This window comes from Athene noctua, chromosome 11 (assembly GCF_965140245.1).
Source record: "Athene noctua chromosome 11, bAthNoc1.hap1.1, whole genome shotgun sequence".
NCBI classification, from domain to species: domain Eukaryota; kingdom Metazoa; phylum Chordata; class Aves; order Strigiformes; family Strigidae; genus Athene; species Athene noctua.
In genome coordinates, this window is record NC_134047.1 from 15,770,453 (window position 1) to 15,790,025 (window position 19,573).

The window sequence follows — 19,573 nt, forward strand, 5'->3', positions numbered from 1 at the left end:
AATATGAAAATAACTGTATAGATGGGACAGACACGAGCTAAACTCTCAAGATTTTTTTTGTTAGTTTGAGCTCCACTGAACTGACAGAAGTGAGGAGATGGCACAAGAAGACATTTGGTTTGTGACTTCAAAAATGGGTTTCTGTAATAGCTTATATATATAAGACTAATTGTGATTCCTTTGAGCTGATCCCAGACACTGTAGTTTCATATAGATACAGCAAGCTAAGAAGCTGCTTTGTGCAGTATGAGCACCATCGCTTTGCTTACGGGTACCTTCTCTAGTGTCTTGGCACATATGGCCTTCCTGTCTCGAATTGCAAGTCCCAGGCTGGAGGAAAAGGCATATGGGCTTTGCATTGGTTTTTTTGAGGTATGCTTATTTTTTTAGGTGTGCTGCTGTCTCATTCCTGCTTTCCCCATGTTATAGTTAAAATAGCGGTTGCGAAAAATAGGGAGCACATATTATCTGGCAAGAAATAAAAATAAGGATCAGTTCAAGCCCAGCTTTTCAGAGTGACTGAAGACCTAGCTCCTGTCGACATGCAGTGTTTGATGTAGATTTGGGTTTGAGTGGGCTTGAGGAAGGATCCTGCAACATTAATGTCATGCATCTTGGCTGGTTGTTTTAAATGTTCTGTGCAAACAGTATTCTCTAACCCCTTAATGATCTGAACGTTTTGGGTTTTTTTAAGATTTAAACATGACTGCTTTGAAGACCTAAGTTGAACTGTAGTTTCACCTTGTAGCTGGTAGAAGCTCTGTTGAGGTGTTGTGTTGGACCTGTTAAGTACTCAGGTGGTCATAAAAAAAAAGGTTACTGTTCATTATCCAGGATCTTGGTGCAGGCAGTAAACAAAGCTGATCTTGAGGAAGATGTTTGACTTCATTTATCTTGATATTTACCTTCTAGCACTCGCAGTTCTGGTGCTCGTCTACCGTGATCCAGTATTCTCTGTGCTTTTTCCCCAGTTGAACTGTGCTGCATGCTTTTAATGGTTCAGAAATCAGTGCCTCTTTCCCTGTTGCTCCAAAAGTTGCATCAGATAAGTGTTATTCCAGTCTGAGTGGTGCTGTGTCCTGTCTGATCTCAATCATTGCTGGGTCTTAAGGCTTGTCTGGTACCTTACACAGCTGGGTTCTGCTTTTTTCTAGAGCCTCCCACTTCTCCTTACAGATAAATATCAGTTACTCTACTGAGCCTGTTTTATTCACTTAAGTGCCTTCACTGTATGTCCATCAGGTAGTGCCCTTGCATTGGAAGTGATGTTCCCTTGAACGGAAGCAAAGCATGGGTAGAGGTTTGTTAAAATAAAACACTTGTGTTGGAGGGTTTATCTCTGGTCTGCTTCTTCTAAGGGCCTGCTTAACCTTTTGTTCTGTAGCAGAAGTTGTTGACGCCCATGTAATTGAAATTCTGCTCACAGAATATGATTGAGATTGCCCAGGAGGCAGAAGTGAGGAACTGCCATTCTACAGGACCTCGGTGCAGGAGGTGTCTGAATTAATTCAGTCACTTCCCAAGAATCAATAAAGTGAGCTGATTGGAGTGTCATAGATGACTTGAACTCTTCCTTCAACACCTGATTTCTACTGTAACTGGCCCCTGTCGGCCAGTTCTGGCAGCGAGCAGCTATGAGTAGAAACAGCTGCTTCTCTACTACCTTTTGTCTCTTTCAGTGCTGGGCACCAAGCCCAGTGCATGTGCAGAGGACAAAAACAACAGTTCGAGTAGATGAATAATGCTAAAATTGGATCTTTAAATGCTGCACAAGTCATGTATTCTCCAGTTAAAAAGAATGGGGGTGTTTATTTCTTGTGATTAGTGAGATTTCTTGGTTATTTTATCTGAAAGCAATGCTGAACTCAGCCACTGACATGATGCGCACACTATTAAATATAAGAACATTAGCCATAGACATGGCAGAATCGATTTATCAGGCACAGGGAAAGCGGCTGTATACTCTTTTGCCTGCCATTAGCAATTTGCTGCACACATCTTCAGGAAAAAGTTGGAAACTGGCCACTCTTCAAAAGTTAACTTGTAAATGAATGCTAAGCTGCTATCTTCTGAAGCAAAGTTGCCTGCTGCTTTTTACTGGAATATCAAGCAATACAAATTTATTTGTATTTTGTCAACAACTATTTTCTATGTTTTCTCTCATTCATACATATATGATAGATATCTTGTTTGAAAATTGCATATAAGCACATTGCTTCATTTTCTGAATGGAAGAACAAACTGGAAGGCTGTAGGGAATGTTGACTAGTTCTGAGGATGTAGTACTGAAGTGGGGATTCCAGGTTCGTTATGCTAACGGCTATAGCTGCTGCTCCTGTTTTCCTAGTATTTTGGTAATCGTATTGGCCTGCTGCCAGGATGCTACAGAGGCTTTTCAGTTCATGTGATTAGAAACTGGTCAGTTTTTCCTGTATGTTCTTTACTGGTAGTGCTTCGGGCTTCTGCATGTCTGATCAGAATATAACGCTAAGTAAATGAAGCATGAAAAACTAGTGAAGCCAAGTGCTACATACAAAGAACAGACAAAAGACTGTTCAGAACAGGATCTGAGTACTTGTTTAAGTCTGTGGGTGAGTTTTTTTTTAACTGAGCATATGCTTAGAGCTGTGTAAACAAGTTTGTGCTTCTAATAACAAACTCCTTTGACTTTTGTAGGATTCATGCATAAATTTAAACATATCCTTAAGTACGCTTCTGAATAAAACCTGTCATTATATTATGGTGGTTATCAGAACAGCCTGTTACAAAAATTGCACAGTACTCAAGGTTCAGGCAGCTCTCAGGAGCTCTAGTCCAACCCCTTCTACTCAGATGGCTCAGCTAGAGCAAGTTGCACAGGACCATGTCTGCTTGGGTTTCTGATATCTCCAGCGATGAGTAACCTGTCCCAGTGTTTGACCAGCCTCACAGTAAGTGTTTTCTTGTCTTTCATTCTTTTTCCACTTACTTCCTCTGGTTGTATATCTAAATGTCCCAGTGCTGTTTGTCTTTTTAGCCCTGCTGGGCTTTGCTTTAGGTGCATTTGCGTCTATGTTGTTCAGTTCTTCAGCAGGCTCTGGCTTTATGGAAGTAACTGCTAAATGGTTTGGTGCAAAGCTGGGTTCATTGTTGTTCAGTCTTTGTAACAGTCACTTCATTTTAATTTCTGGCTTTTCAGTGGTTTTAGCCTCAAGACTTAGATTCATGGAAGTTTCTGGAAGACCTTGTGCGATATTTTTCAGGCTCAACACTGCTGGAGCAGCAACTTTCAGCTAAAGGGTTCAACAGTTGGAGGCCTCGTTAACTATTACAGTATGTACTTGCTCAGGAAAAACTCTTCTAAAACATACTACAAAATCAGTCAGTTCTTACTGAGATCACATTTCTCACAAGATGTTACAGAAATTCTGAACTGCGTTATCCACAGTGCTACTCAGATTGTACTTGGATTTGCTTTGGGGAATCTTGTGGAAGGTAGAGTCTTGACACTGCAGTGGAGTTGTTTCTTCCCAGATTACATGGTGAGCTGGTAGGGTTTTTTTTCTTGTACCCGTGGTGATGATTTCCCTAGTACTGGAGGTGAGCACAGCATCAAACACGTTCTGTATTTCCCCAGTGTGTGTGCTATAGCTTTTAGGGTTGCCAGAGGAGGACATAGACTCCTCCAAAAATGCATATTTCCCTGGGTCTGTCCTCTGTCACAGGTGTATGTAAGATTCTTCTTTCTTGCTACAAACCATGTTAGTATATTCCCAGGTATTATTTGGCTCTCTGATTTATTCTGCAACAGAAACAAGTAATAATTGTTGAGTAAATGTGTTCCTTTAATTTGTTTTTCTTTTTTCTCTTAGTAAACTGCTGGGTATTTGTGTTTAAAGCAGTCAAGCTTGGAAAAAATGAGATTTCAAATGAGAAATAGGCTAATTCAGACCAGAAACAGACCTTAAAGACTTGTACTTTGAAGAAAGAGAAACTCTTAAGGAATGCTGCCTATCAAATGTTGCTGAATGTTCTAAAAATCGTTAAGATTTGGTGGACTTTTTTATTAATTCAAAAGATATGGCAGGCAACAGGAGAACATGCTTTTGGATCTCATTGTGATGGACAAAATTATTGGGCATTGGGCTGGAAGTTAGTGATTGCCTGAGGAGCAGTGATCATGGCCTGAATAGATTAATTGTGGAACAGCCAGTAACCTTGACAGCTGGTACTTCAAAATGGCTGCTCTGCTGAAGCTGAGGAAAACTATAAAGAAAATTGATCATGGGGATGAAATTGTAATCAAAACAGAATCTTTGCTCAGTTCTGTGCAGCCACTGCTTCTGTCTGCTGTCTGGGCATTCTCACTCATTTGGACCTTTCTTGGTACTTGATGCTATTCTTGAAACTAGAAAAGCCTTTTTTTTAAAAAAAAAATTATTATTTTTGGTGCACCTGGTGGTTGCCTGTAAGCCTAAATACGTTTCTGTGGCATAGGGTACAGTCTGAAGAGGGCAGCACACAGGATGCTGGACTAATTCAAAGCACTGAACAATTTTCAAGTCAAGTACAGACCCAGGCAACAGTCTGGCATTGTTCTATTCCATCATTCTGTTTTGAACCCAGATTTCTTTATGACAAAAGACCATTAACCTTTGGCTCTGATGCCAACCCAGGAAATTCTTACAAGACTTTCAGAATCCAGGTAGCATTTGACAGGTGCTCTGTAATGTGAATGTAATGTCAGGCAACAGCAGGCTCTCTCATAAGCTAACCTTTGATTACCTCGATTAAGAATCCATTAATCTGTGTTTTCACAAGTGTGAAAATAATGTAGTTATATTGTCTAATTCAGTGGGGCCTGTGTTCATAGACACTTGGGTGCCTTGAGAATAACATCTGCCTACCAAATCCTGAACTATGGATCTTGTCATCTGTGAAGCATGAAAGGTCGTGGGCAAAAAATAAAACATCAGTACTATCCACAGGTAGACTTGAACTCATCAGACCTCTTCACATGAGAACAGCCATCTTGTGAGGAGTGGGAGCTGCTGTCATACCTGGGGAAGTGCTCTGCTTTACTTCAGGACAGCATCAGTTCTGCTGATGCCACTGAAGCTGGGGAAGCTTTTACCTCTGGAAGGAGAGATGGCTGCCTGCGGGAATTCACTCTGTCTTCTGTAGGAAAACCCCAACTGGCCATCACTGTTCTACCTCTGAGGAAAGATGTTGAAGAGTAGCGGGGGTGCTGGCCAAGTTTTCATCCCTCCATGTGGAAAAGTGGCTCAGGAGTGACATGGAGTTTCATAATAATTATCAATTAGAGCTGCTTTTAGAGCAGACTGCTCTGCAACCTATACAGTTCCCTTGTCTGTGATCAGTGCACTTCTGAATATTGTGATAGAGCCACGTCCCTAAATAACTAGCTCTGCATGCCTGCTTGACCTGTCTTGCTTCTGGGCTTGGAATTTTGAAAAGGTGAGCGTTTTTTATATTGGCCTGATTTAAGTGCAGTACTTCATGCTGAAGAGCATATTGCAAAACAGATTTATTTGAACGATGGTGACTCCTTCATACTGTTTTCCAGTTGGCCTAGTGTATCTGTACAAGGAAACAACATCAAGATTTTAACACCTTTTTCTTGTGCCTTTTTACACAGATTTGTCCTGTAAAATACTGGGCTGAGACCAGGCAGCAATGGCATTTTGACCTCAAGTGGGATGTCCAGCAGCTGTGTATATATATACTCCTCATAACTGCGGTCGTCTTTGTCCAAGCTAGAGAGATGCTCGTGGATGTTGTGTGAGATCTTAATAATCCTCTTGTGTGGCAGTTACTGTAAATAATCTTTAAAGACTTCAAGCAGAGGAAGATAAATAGGGGAGTACTCATAAGATGGATTATGCTTCATTACTGTACAGCTCAGCTTCTTAAACTAAACCCTGTACTTTCATATCATCACTCCCATCTGTTTAGTTGTAATCCGGGATGCAGAACAGATGGCCAGCACAAAGAGCAGCAGCAGTGTTGCCAGCAGTGCAGAGGAGGTGATCTTTCCCCTCTCCACAGCACTGATGAGGCCACAGCTCAGTGTGCAGTGCCTGGTTCCCCAGTACAAGAGGCACGGATATACTGTAGAGAGTCCAGCGAAGGGCTGCTTGGGTGATGAAGAGCTTGGAGCATCTGACCCATGGGAAGAGCCTGAGGGAGCTGGGACTGCTCAGACTGGAGAAGAGGTAGCTCAGAGGGACCTTGCCCAGTGTATAAATTCCTGACAGTAAAGACAACTGATACAGACACTTATTGATGGTACCTAGTAGAAGGACAAGAGGTAATGGCCACAAAATAGAGGAAATTCCGTTTAAACATAAGAAAATAGGTGTTTTTCCTGTCAGGGTGGTCGAACACTAGAACAGACCCAAACTTCTGCCTCTTGAAGTGTATTTTGGTGAATTCACTTGGCCGGAAGTTGTTCTTGCACCAGGGAAAGTGTGTCTTTGCAGTGCTCTGTTCACTAGGGTTAAGGATGTACCTGCACGGGCCACAAGAGAGCTGAGGCAGCACTGTAGCTGCTGTGTATGACCATGTTCATGCCATGCTGTTGCAGGCAGCAGGCCTGCAGTAGCTGTCAGTGCTCTCCACTTGTACAATGAGCCCAGCAGGTGCCTGTTGGCCCTTACCAACAACCATGTCTTGACACCTCTCCCTTCCACTGTCTGGGTGTACAGAATACCTGAAGGGATTAGGGGAGGTTTTATCTCTCTCTTGTTCTCTGTAGCAGAAGGGGAAAAAAAAAAAACAAACCTAAGAGGAGGATATTTAGAGACGTATTGGAGTAGCTGTCTATCAGATTTGTAGTTCTGCATCTGAAAATAGTTATTCAGGTATTTCAGAAGTAGCGTGTCTCAGTTTCATTTTCTTAAATCCGATATTAATATGAAGTGTCTTATTTTCCAGGAACTAAACCTTGGGAGGACTTTTACTTCTTGTACTTCAACAAGATACAAAAATCTGGTGGCCACTGGGCCAATATTGTCTCTTTAAGGCTTATAGCTATGCTAAGGACAGTGTGGTACATCAAAGGGATTCACTGTTAATAACAACTAGTTAACACTGTTACTAATGCTGAAGTAGCACTATCTCTTAGTGCTGCTTCACTGACCCTTAGTGCAAGGAGTTTACCCATGGTATAGGAGCAGCACCCTTGTATGCTCTTCCATGAAGTGGGTGCTGGTGGGAGCTCACAGGATGCACTAGCAGCCACAGACACAGTGCGGCTGCCGTGGCTGCCATCCCCAGGAGCTGAGGCAGGTGAACGCAAGGAGCACAGCAGCCCTGGCACGAAATGCAGCAGCGTTTGGTCCTGCTGAGCTGAGCGCTCACCCGGATGGTGCCCTTCCAGGAAGGGTAGTGCTTGGGCTTGGCATTCCCCCCATCTTCGAAAAGTTGTGCCCGTGAAATCCTGAGTAAGTCAGCAGAGGGCAGCCCTTTAACGGCGAGGACTCTGTAACCCGGAATTAAGCACCAGTTTACTGCTGCCCAGCTGGAGCATTCTCCCTTCAGAGGCATAGAGAAGCCAACCTTATTTGACACCTCTAGCAGTGACACGAGTCAGGCGACAGGGCGGGTGGCACACAGGGAGTAACAGCAGTAGCTGTGAGTCCAAACAGCTGCTCTTGCCATATCCAGCCTTGCACGGTGTTTGTAACTGTCCTGGTGCCACAGCTGGACTTCCGAACGCTCCAGAAGTGCTGGCAGCATGCGTGGCTAAGGAGCGGTGTCTGATCAGATTACACAAATACATAGTTCTCCCCTTGCTTTGACAGGAGGCACGAGCTACACAGAAACCATTGCTTAATGAGTTCTTCACTTGTGGACCCGGAGCAGTCCGCGTCTTGCTTTGTTATCAAGAGAGTTATATGTACTGATGCAATTATAAGACCACGTCTTTTCTTTTTATATCTTGAAGTATTTGAAATACATTGAAACATTATAGCTGTATCTCACAGGAATTTTGAAGCTGGGAAACTTAAAATGTAATGGCATTTATAATCCTCTCCCTCCCCAGCAAAAAAGCATGTCAGGGTCTGGGTTACTGAGCCCTGCAGGTTTGCTGCAGGAACACAGGCCTCTATCCAATGGAGTGAAGCACTGGGATTAATCACCTGCTAAAGGTTAATCACACAGTTAAGTGTTTTTCTGGGATATGCCCATTTGCAGTTGATAAAAAGTCCCACAGATAACCTGTGAAGGCAGTGAAAAAGGGAGGATTATGGTCTAATGATACTAGGTACTTTTGTCTTGAATAATTTGTGAGAAATGAAATCCTAAACCTGCCATTAACCCTTCAACTTGTTTGGGAGGTTTTCAGAACTGATCCAGGAGTCCCCTGTATATGGTTCCCAACCTTATGTCAGTGTCAGCTGCAGTCTGGTAGATGTTATCCAAAAAATTGATTCTTCCTTAATGCATTCTCTGTGCTACAGTGCTACGAGTAAGTAGGAAGGATTCCACTCTGTCTAGTATAATGTCCTCTGCAAATTTTGTTTTCTTGTAGTCTGTCCTGTCCACCAGGTCTGGAGGAGGTGACAGGAGGGCTGTTTTGCCCATGTTGGCTGTACCTTCCAGCAAGTGTCCTCACTGGTCACTGGAAGTTGGGTCTGCTGCTCACCCTCTGATCAGCCAGGCAGATGTGGATGCCCCACATGTTGGAGTCCTCCCAGCACTGAACTACACCAGAGGAGGTTTCTTCCCAGGGAGTCCCAGCCTTCTTTGGGCTCAGCCACTTGCTCTGGCATGGGGTCCTCCACGGGCTGCAGGTGGGCATCTGCTCCACTGGTGACCTCCATGGGTGCAGGGGCACATGGCTGCACGGGAGCACACAGGAGCTGCACAGGAGCACGGGCTGCAGGGGAGTCTCTGCTCTGCTGCACCTCCCCCTCCTTTCTTTCTCTGATCTCAGTGTTTGCATAGATGTCCTTCTCATAACTCCCAAATCCTCCTCTCAGGTTCCCCTTCTTAAATACGTTATCACAGAGACAAGGCCACAGTCACTAACTGGCTCAGCCTTGGCCCGAGGCAGGTCCCACTTGGACCTGGGGAAGCTTCTCACAGGGGCCATCACTGTAGCCCCCTCCCCTGCTACCAAAAACCCAGCACACACACAAACTCAGCACACCTGACTATGCGGTTTTCTCTGGGAACATTAAGATTTCTGGGGTCAAAACATTGTCTGTAGTGTGGCGTCATCCCTCACCTCCTTTCACATCTCCCTCTTGGCTGCTGGCTGAAGGAACCTGGACAGCTCCTTGCCCACACCCTGGTATTGTGAGTTTTCATCGTCAACACATGTAATGTGAAAGACTGAAATTTCCACAGTTTTTCTAGTGTCATGTCATTAATTCTGTGTGTGTTGGTAAGGGTGGCTCAGATTTTTTAAAGTTGACAGTCAAAGTCAAAAGCTGCTACAGGCTGGAAGTTTTGGATCAGCTAAGAGTTCCCTTTTGCCTGTGAAGTCCATGTTGTTTTAGCAGATCCACTTTTTTTTTTTTTTTTTTTTCAGAGTTGATTTTATGTTTTATCGAAGTTTCCTTTGGGTTGGGTGGGTCATAAAGACTGGCCAGTAGCAGAGCATATTTCTGTTGAATTTGATTCTTTCCTCAGAAAGAGGAATTCCCTGTCTGAACTTGATGAGTAGAGGGTACACAAATAAAGGAAGTGGGAAGAGCTGCCTGTCCTAGTTAGAAGAGCTGCCTGTGCCTGATAGTCTCAGCCTGCAGCAAAGACAGTTTCTTTCATCAGAGAATCTGGTGTTCGTTGCTGTTCCTGGGCTTCCAATAAATGCACATGCCTGGGAAAGGGCAGTCAATCCATCAGCTGTAGCTAAACAGCCTGGTGCTCAGGGCCCTGGATTGAGTCTGCTGAAGGCAAAATTGAAGCTGCAGTTATATACGTGGGAAGACAACAGAAATAATTTCAGTGATACTTATGTTTTGGAAAGTTCTGGGATCAAAATAACATTGGGGACCTCAAGGCTCTAGCCTCAATGAAGAGGTGAAAATGTTAGCACGGTTGAGTCTGTGAGTTCCCCATGGCAGGCTGAGTCCAGGAAAGTCTGGTGATCTGAGACAGTGCAATTCCTCAGCGCCCCAGAATACCCCTGCATGTTCTTGGGTGTCTTAGGCTGATAAACCATTACTGGCCTTTCTTCTCCCTGAAAAAATATATTCAAACCACAGTTCTTGCAGCCTCAGGCTTCTCTTGTTACAGTGGTGCTGTGACTGCTGTTGTCTTGCCTTAGTAGTCCTTGTGCTTGAGACTCTTATTCTGATGTTTGGTCTTTCTGAGAGGGAGTCACAGCTTCCTGGATTCTGTTTTCATGTGATGCGTCCTTCCCATTGCTTCTATTTTCCTTTTGTTTTCATGCTTAGCTCCAAAAAACAGCCTCACTGTTCACTGGTCTTTTATGGCTGCTTAGCTCAGTTGAGTGGGATGCTGATGGGCAGCTGATCGGATGCAGCCCCTCGCTGGCTCATAACTCAGAAGCTCTTAACTTCGGTAGGGACTTTTTGCTTCTGACCAGATAAGCGGTGGGTGCTCTAGGAATAGTTTTATTTCTTGTCAAGTGACTTGTCACAACACTTTTCTTCTCAGCCTCATTTGGCAAACACTTCGTTTCTTGGAGCTGTTCCTAATGTAGCAAACTGAAGGCAGAAATGACACTGCCATAAGCATTGTCCTCTCGTCAGTGGTGTGCTGGCTTGTGCTCTCCTGCAGTGCCCAGCCTGCTCTGAGGAACCGCAGGGGCCAGGGGCTCTCCCCAGCAGGCAGGATGAATGGGGCTACCCCATTCTGTGACGAGCATCATTGTGTTACCTGTGCTCTCATGGCCAGGAGAATGCGACCTAAGGATTTTACTTACCAGTATAGCCATAGCCCAGTTCATAGCAAGCCATAGCCCAGTTCATCGCAGTGCAGTTGCTGGAGCTGTATGGTGTGATGATTTGGAGTAGTTGGTAAAATCTCTGCAAGAATGTACATGGCTGTGGGGATAAGGAAGTGAACCTCAGTGTGCTGCAGCTGGAATTGTGTGTCACAGTGGGTTTTTGCTTCTTAATTTAGGCAGATTTGGGAAAGCTTTGTGTTTGTGAAAATGATAATTCTCTGGCTTATAGGCTCTCTTTTTTTCTGTCCTTCACCTAATAGATATTTGATAAATAAAAATAAACCCTTAGATTTGTTTTGCCTCTGGTGTAAAAAATCAGAACAATGTTTAATATGAAATGGTGTCTGCTGCCCCTACAGTGAACTGCTAAAAAGCAGAACAATAACTGGCTTGCATGCTTTAGAAGTCACAAATAACATATTGAATGGTTTGGATAATAATAGCTGTATTCATTACCCCCCTACACACTGGATCGCATCATCAAAACGATTTCTCTATATATTGTGTGACTTACAGCATGCCTATAATTCCAGTGAGCTCCTTGTAGATAGTATTTAATCAGTCACATGGCACAATATGTGTAAATTCCTCAGGGGTATGACTATGTATAGACTACTCTCTCCAGTTCAGTACCTTGCGCTGAAGCCACAGCACACGGTAAAATAAGTAGAAAGATTTAAAAGACTTTATGTACAAAACATGAAGGATTGACGGCTCTTTCTATCTCTGTTGTCATTTCAAAATCGCCATCCTGAAAAGCAGTGCACAATGACAACAAGGGCTAGGAATTCAGTCCTAAGGAACCTTCCTTCCATGTCCCTCCTTGCACAAGGGATCGCGGCCTCTGTAATCAAAGCGCTTCGCTGTAGCAAAGCCTGGAGGTTGGAGATGCTCGGTGATGACATCTAGTCCTGGACGCAGTTTAGCTTTGCGGGGGGGCACCTTGGGCAGAGCCGTGCGGAGACCCCTTTGGCACGGAGAGCCCTCGGGGGAGCGTTGTTACAAGCCCCCGGTAACCGCTTCGGGTGAGCCCCGCACCAGCCTGCCCGCGCTGGGGGGCTTGCTGCTGCCCCCCCGGGGCTCCACCGCGGCCGCCCCCCTGCGGCACCGGCCGGCGGGCTGGGGGCAGCCGCCCCGGGGCGGCACCTGCGGCGGGGACAAAGCGGGGCCGGGCCGGGGGTCGGGGCGGGCCGAGCCGGGGCCCTGCCCATCCCCATCCCCGCCCAGCGGCTCCGCCCGGCGCGGCCCCGCCCGCCGGCAGCGGGGGAAGGAGGGAGGGCGGGCGGCAGCAGCCCGCGGCCCCGCGGCGGTGGTTGCGGACCATGTCGCCATGTCGGAAGTGAGGAAGTTCACGAAGCGGCTCAGCAAGCCGGGCACGGCCGCCGAGCTGCGGCAGAGCGTCTCGGAGGCGGTGCGCAGCTCCTTCGTCCTGGTGAGCGCGGCTCGGCTCGGCAGCCCCGCCCGGCCCGGCCCGGCCCGGCGGTACCGGGGGCAGCTCCCGGGCGGCGGGAGCGGCTGGGGCGGGGGTAGAGTTGGGCAGGGGATGCGCGGGGCGGGGGGGAGGAAGAGGAAGGAGCTGGAGAAGGGGCAGAGCCGGGTCGGGGCTGGGCAGGGCAGGGGGTGCGCGGGCAGCGGCTGGGCAGCGGCTGGGAGGCGCTGGGCGAAGGATGGGCAGGGCAGGCGGCGGGGCAGGGCAGGGGCAGAATCCCCGCCCGGGGCCCCCCTCCGAGGGTGTTTGTCTCGCCGTCCCGCCTGGCACCTCACTTGCCACCTGCCGTCCCCAGAGCGCAGCTCAGAGACGTGAGAGCGGGGGGGACCGGCACTTCTACCGCCCGGGGTTAGTTCGTGCCTGGGCGGTGGGAGCGGGAATTAAGGAGCGTTTATCTGTGCAGGGCGCTGAGCAAACAGGTACCGGAGCTCACCCTGCGTAGGGCGCAGGCAGCGTAGCACTGGGAAGTAAATAGGGCAGGACTGAAGGGCACGGCCTGGCGAGGAGAGCGAGCGAGAGAGGCATGGGCGCTAGCCGGGGTCCGATGTATCCCGGGAATCCGATGTATCCCGAGAATCCCGCTCAGATGTCTGGGGTGGAAGTCGTGTGCTTTATCCGGTGCGTTTCATCCCTGCGTGTGGGATGCTGCAGCAGGTTGTCTTTGTTGTGCTCACAGCTGTGCAGACGTTGGCTGCCGTACCCTGGGTGGGTGCTGGGGTCGGTTCAGCGCTTCCCTGGGCTTTGTTGGATGTATTTCCCTGTTGCTCAGTGAATTAACGCTAGCATGTCATCAACTTCGACCTTGACTTTGATGGAAGGTTAGTCAATGGGGATACGCAGAAAGTGCAGCAGAAGTTCAGTGAATAATTCTTACTAGTTCTCTACTATCAAAATAAATGGCATGTGTTGTTAAACAAATGGAAGGGTTTAAACAAATTTTTAAAAACAGAGTTTTCATATAAATTCACTGATTTCTAAAGCTGAAAAAAGCCATGATGGTAATCCAGTCTCATTTCCTAGTGCTATGGCTGTTGCTTCCTATGTACAATTGTTCAGGGATCCTTACGGGCTCCTATGTGATTTGCTTTTCCTCTTTCATCAACAATACGTAGGGATAAATGCTTTGTACAAGCTGATGGAACCCCTCATTAAAAATGGAATTGTTTGTACAGGACCTGAAGAGCTTTGGTGTATCCTACAGGCAAATGGTTACGCAGTGCCTGTGCCAGGTGTCTTCTGTCAGAAAGGGAGGGGATGGGTGGGATTGCAGATGAAAATAAATAAAACCTTGACAGCAGCCCAAAGGAGCCGGCAGAGTCCAGCATCCATCAGCAGCCGCTCTCTTTCTGATCCTCTCTAGGGTTTCATTGCCCACACCGTCCCTGCCAACTTCTCTCTCTTTCTGACAGGCAAATCCCCCAGAGCTGCTGTGCTGCTTGGTGTGTTTGTGGCCAAGCGCTGGAGGAGGGTGAGGGCAGGTGTCTGTGATTCCTGGGTCTTGGCAGAGTTTCCTGCTTTTGACAGTTCAGCAGCAGGGGATGAATCCCAGCACTTCTGCCTTCTGCATCACTGGGAAGAGCCTTAAGATACTGCAGTGTTCAGGGAGTGGGGAGGGAGGTGGCATAAGCTTACAGGACTATCTCAGATGGAACTTTGACAGCCCTCAGTGGTTAAGAATGAGGTTCATGCTTTCCTGGTTGCTCCAAGAAAAAGGTGGTTCCTCCCCATCTCCCAGGTCATCGTCCTTGCGAAGAAGCAATGTCTCCATCCTGGTGTACTGGCTGTCAGGAGGTGGAGAGGGCATCCCAGGGACTGATGGTGGGGAGTGGTGGAGAGAGAAGGAGATGAAAAGCCATGGTTTCTGATCCTGCTCCCAAGACAAGGCTCAGCCTTGGTGCTGATGAGCTGGGCAGCTGCAAAGCAGGGCGTGAGCACATCCCCCACCCGTCTGCCCCCTCCTTGCCATGGGGAGACCGAAGGCCCCAGCATCAGCTGTGTGCCAGCAGGCTGCAGTCCCACCTCTGCCTCACCCCCAGCACTGCCGAGCTCACCCGTGCTCCTGGGAGGCAGGGGGTGGTCGATGGGTGCGTGGGGAGCAGGGGCTGGTGCTCGGTAAGGGGATGGAGCAGGTTGGCAGCATGTGCTGCGGTGTGTCCCGGGGTGTCAGGAGCTGGGGCTTTCTGTCAGTCTGAAGCAGACTGGAGTCACCCTAGGGACCTTGCTTGGCAGGATCCCATCCCCTTCCTGCAGCCTGGACACAGCAGGTGATGTTAAGTCAATAAAAGCATGTGAAAAGTTTAATACTCCTGGGGCCCCTGGAGACACCCTGCCTATCCCTCAGTGATCCTGTCAGGTACTTTGGCTGTCTGCTTGCCTTCGGGAGATCACAGCTGAAACCATGGGTATCTGTGGTGGTGAGCATGGATAAGATGATGGGGTGGGGACCAGAGCTAATGCTGCGGGTAGCAGAGCACGCAATTTCATCTGCAGGAGGAGAGGGCACTACAGGGCTCTTTCAATGCGTAGATTGAACTCAGCATTTTGGGCATTCAAGGCACTCCCTCAAGACAAGGGACTGTCTGGAGTAAGAAGCTATTTGTAGTCAGTGAATGAAATACTAGTAAATGAAAATGTCTCAGTGAGGAAAGCTTTTAACGTCATCGAAGTGGTCAGCTTGTATGGAGCCATAATTTGTGCATTAAAGGAGACGCATCTCCAGCCAGGACCGCTGTGCTCCTGCACGGCCAGCCTGAGCAAAAGTGATGTCTGGGATGATGCAGCCCCAAAACTGCTGTCCTGCAGGTGCAGTGAAGCTCATGTGGTCTTACTTCTGTTCCTGGTTTTCCATTTAAGCTTCTCTAGCACCAGGAGAATATTTATGCTTCTCATTGGTTTGCAAAGCTGGAGTGAAGTTGGTGTGTTTGGTGACTTCTGGCAGGGCTTTGCTGCTTTGCGCTTGTGAAAGAGAAGCGTTGGATATGGTGGTGGTCGGTCAGCAGCAGCAAAGGGAGATTGTTCCATTTTGAGGTGTCCTGCGGTACTGTGTCCCACCCACTGCCCTCAGGACCAGCTGCTAGGATGCAGTCAGTGCTGTTCCTGCCACAGTATAAACGGAGCTGTAATCCAGAGCTGTAGTAGCAAAAGTAAGTGTAGGCTGTGGTGGGGAGCTCAGTGACACTTTGGGCCCCATGGATGGGGAAGGATGAAGTAGAGCTTTCACTTGGGTCTTTTCTGTTTCCTCTTACTGCACTGGTGACGCCAGAGTCCCGGCTCTCTTTCTGGCCTTGCATCATGTTCATGGACAGCTTGTGCAAGGGAGGTCCTGGTGATGAAGAAGAGTTCAGCGGGAATCCCTTGAAAGCACACACAGCCCTGTGGAGCGGAGTTGGAAGCGCCGAGGGCGCCGCAGGCAGCCAGGGTGTGCGGGAACCCTGGTTCTCTCTGTGCACTTTTCTTTGCAAAGCTGTAGGGCAGACTGTATCAATTTCAGCTTTGAATGGTCCCTGATGTGTGATGCTGGTTGTAACTCATGGATGGAGTTTTGGCAGAATAACTGACAAACAAGGTCACAGTTTAAATAAACAGACAAATCTAGTAAAAGCATTAAGTTGGCAGGTGGGATAAGTGGCATGCTAAAAGATGAAAGAAAATTTTAAGACTAGGTTAAAAAGAGAAACAGTCAAAGCCCAAGTGTGATAACTTAAACCATTCTTAACCAAGAGATTTACACACAGCTTAAACCTTGGGGCACCAACAGTAAAACACTGTGTTAGAAGTGCAACTTCAGAGCCAGAGTACAGAGCGCTGATGATACCTGAGAGAGACATCTAGGCTAGACCTCAAGGAGAGCAGCCAGGGACCTTTGGCAGTGGATAGACATGGGTGATTTTGGCTCAGTCCTGCAGTGCAATCTCCCTCCTCCCATTCTCTCCATACTCAGGATGTTTCTGAGTGTTAATGGGAAAGTTGTGCGGGAAAGTTGTGCAGTGAGGCAGGAGAAACCTGCACTGAGGCACTGGCCAACACGGGACCTGGGCAGGCGCGGGAGTGTTGCAGGACGGGGTGCAGGCCTTGCCAGCAGGATGCACACACGTGCTCTGGTGTGCGGTCCCCTGGTCAGATGGAGGTGCCTGTGCCCCTCTCCTTCATCCCATCGTTACTTTGCCCCTGAAAGCCTTGTGGGGCATTGTAGAGGTGAGCATTTTAAGAGCACACATGCCTGTGAATGAGATCTGTAATCTTAGGCCTTGTGGCACTGCCAGGAAAATAGCAAAGGCTCTGCCTTCTGCCTCAGGGTCTGAATCAGCTGCCTGTGGTCGCTTGTTTCCCTGTGTGGATGTAAGGCCAAGGCTGAGCAGAGCCTCCCTGTGCCTCTCTTTGGGAGCGATGTGCTCAGCAGTGGCAGGGCTCCCATGAGGTAGAGGGCTGTGACTCAAGCCACTTGCAAGTTTTCCAAAGGTGTCATTCTCGGTGTTGTGACAGAGAAGTAAAATGTGTGTGAGACGTGAGATCAGAGGAGCAAGCACTTGACAAAACCCAGACAATCCATTTTCCCACAGTGCTGCCAAAACTAGTCATCTGGTGGCAATTTTAAGTCTCCCACAATTACTCTGATTTTCTTTAGATCAGATCTATACAGATTAACTGAAGATACATTTACTGCTTCGCCATACAGATTTACAAAGGATGCAGACCCCAAGCATCTTATCTGTGAAGAAACAGCTGCAAAGGATTTGCCCACAGTGAGTGTCAGCCAGCCCAGTGGTGCATCCCTGGGCACCCCAGGGTGCAGCTTGGTGGCACCCAGGCACACTCACAGCTCTCAGCCACACATCTGCCAGCACATGAACACCCAGCGACTGCAGTGTGGGAGAACCTCTGCTCACAAACAACTGCACTGATTCTTGCCCTACAGAGATATTCAAACCGAGTGTCTGCTCTGCCCTGTTACGTTGTGCTGTGGGATATGTTCCCTGAAACCTCACCGTGAGACTGTGGGCAGCATGCCAGGAGAAGAAGATGGGTTTTGTTTGATCCTGGCTGGGCTGGGCTTGTAAGGGTGGTTCAGTTTCAGGCAGACTCAAAAAGGAGATAAAAAGCTCTTTAACGGTGATATTAAGAAGGCTTTGGCTGGAGGCAAAAAAGCATTTTGTTCTTTCTGTGGGTTTTTCTTCAGTTTAAACCATATTATTAGTGTCTTAATTTATACTCATGCAGAGGAAGTCAGCTTTCTGCATAGAATCCTCTTTTAATAAGCTAAATTCACTTTGATCAATGTGAAGACTGTTTATATGCAGCGTTTGTAGTGATCTTTGTACTCAAGAGAGACACGGAATATATGCATGTTCCCCCTCGGGTGTAGTCAGTATGCTGTGTTTGCATAATTTACATAGAAAAAGAGACATATATGAGACTTGGGAGGAAATTCTGCCCCTGCGTAAGTGGGTGGGAGTTTTGCTGTCAGTTCAGCCAGGGCAGGTTTTGCCTGCTGTGGTGGGGTGCCTCCGGAGTTGGCCACCGCAGCTCGCTCGGGTGACTTCTGTGGAAGTGCTTACAGAGAGATTATTGCTTACAGGGGCTTTATTCAAGAAAACACTTAAACGCATTCTTAAAATTAATCACATGCTTTCCTGAACTGGGGCTCATGTGCTGTAAGGGGCTGAATTTAGCTCAGCACTGGCTGAGTGCCGCGGTGTGGCTCTGGGCAGCACGTGCCATGGAAATGTCCTGGTGTGCTCCTGCCTGAGCACACGCTGGTTGTTGTGGGTGGAGGACACTGTTTTACAGAGAGGAACAAGGCCCCAAGTTCACTGTGCAGCTATTTGGGGCCACTTAGCAAATCTCCAGCATGTCTCCTACCAATACCCCATCTAGAAGAGGTGAAGCAGTACCTTGCTCCCCCACACATGCCTGTGTGCTGAGGAATAGGTACTGCAGGATGAGCTGTAGTCAGTGCATCCATTTCTTGAGGTTTTTGGAGGCTATAACAAGCTTTTGATGGGCACTAAATCTTATACTTCCCAATGCATCATTTAAATATGTGTCCTCCAGCCCATTATAGGAAACCTCTAGGAAGACAGCAAAGCATCCAGCCCTTATGGTTGCTGGGCAAGGCTGAGAGTGGTTTGTTCTGTGCCAGGGACAGTGTCATGAAAATGCAGGTGTCCCTGCATTGACAGCATCTGCCCCGACCTGCCGCTGTCAATGCAGTGAAATGCCTGGAACAGATGGTTGGTGGTGGTGCCTGCAGCTAATGCCAGCAATGCGGTTGGGGATTTGGTGCATTCAGAATCTAGTGAGGGGATGGCTCTCCAGCTTTGTTTCATCCTCTTCTGGTATCCGGAGATATTTGCAGAGATCTCCCCCCAGAGCCAGGAGCATTTGAACCCAGACACCTGCTGTAGTGCATACTGTAGCATCCTTTTATAAATGCAACTTGGTGGCTCTTACAGCATTTCACTTAGCCCTTTGCATGCTGGTTTATTATCTCTAATGATGCAAAATTACACAAAGCTTTTGACATTTCTATGGCCTGAGAATGCAAGTCACGGTCACACACAGCAGCTGAACAGCAGCCAGGCTTGGGGCACATGTATGCTTTAGCTTTGCTGATTAATTGGCCTCCTCACTCCTGTTCTGTCTGAGGAAGAAAAGAGTAGTTTCATATGCCTTTGTGGCCATTGCTGTCATGTTAGAAATGCTGGAGTATGTTTCCCTGCCACCAACTCCCTCCATCTCTTTCATTCCCTTAAACAGTACAAATCAAAGCTCTCCCTTTCTGGCTCCTCTTTCCTTCAGCACAGCTCTGACTTTTCTTTACAGCTTCTCCCTGCCTCCTGCTGCTTCTCTAATGGGGTCAGGTCTGCTTGTTCCTGACCCCTTTCTCACCCATCTCTCCTTTCTTGCTGAAATGCAATTTTTTCTCTCCCCTATTAATAATCTCCTGCCACAAGGTTGTCCCTGGGGAACAGTTGCGGCTGGCAGGAGACCCTGCCTGTGTGAATCCAGAGCGTTCCCTGCTCCCTCATCCTTCCTGTTCCTGGCTCCATGCTGGATGACACCCCCACCACAGCCTGTCCCCTCTGTCCCCTGAGCAGGGACACTGCACGGGTGCAGCTAGAAGACATCTCACCTGTGCAGCATTAGCACCTGGTCATGTC

General features: G+C 47.8%; 1 protein-coding gene across 9 annotated transcripts in view; it reads left to right on the top strand.

Annotated features, from left to right (window-relative positions):
* Positions 1-12,202: 12,202 nt before the first annotated feature.
* DOCK11 (dedicator of cytokinesis 11) overlaps positions 12,203-19,573 on the top strand; it is an 87,013-nt gene continuing 79,642 nt past the window's right edge. For all 9 annotated transcript variants that reach the window (XM_074915547.1, XM_074915551.1, XM_074915549.1 and 6 more), the window contains exon 1: positions 12,203-12,356. In XM_074915547.1, coding sequence (XP_074771648.1) covers positions 12,255-12,356 — 102 coding nt within the window. In that variant the 5' untranslated portion in view covers positions 12,203-12,254. The remainder of the gene's footprint in view (positions 12,357-19,573) is intronic.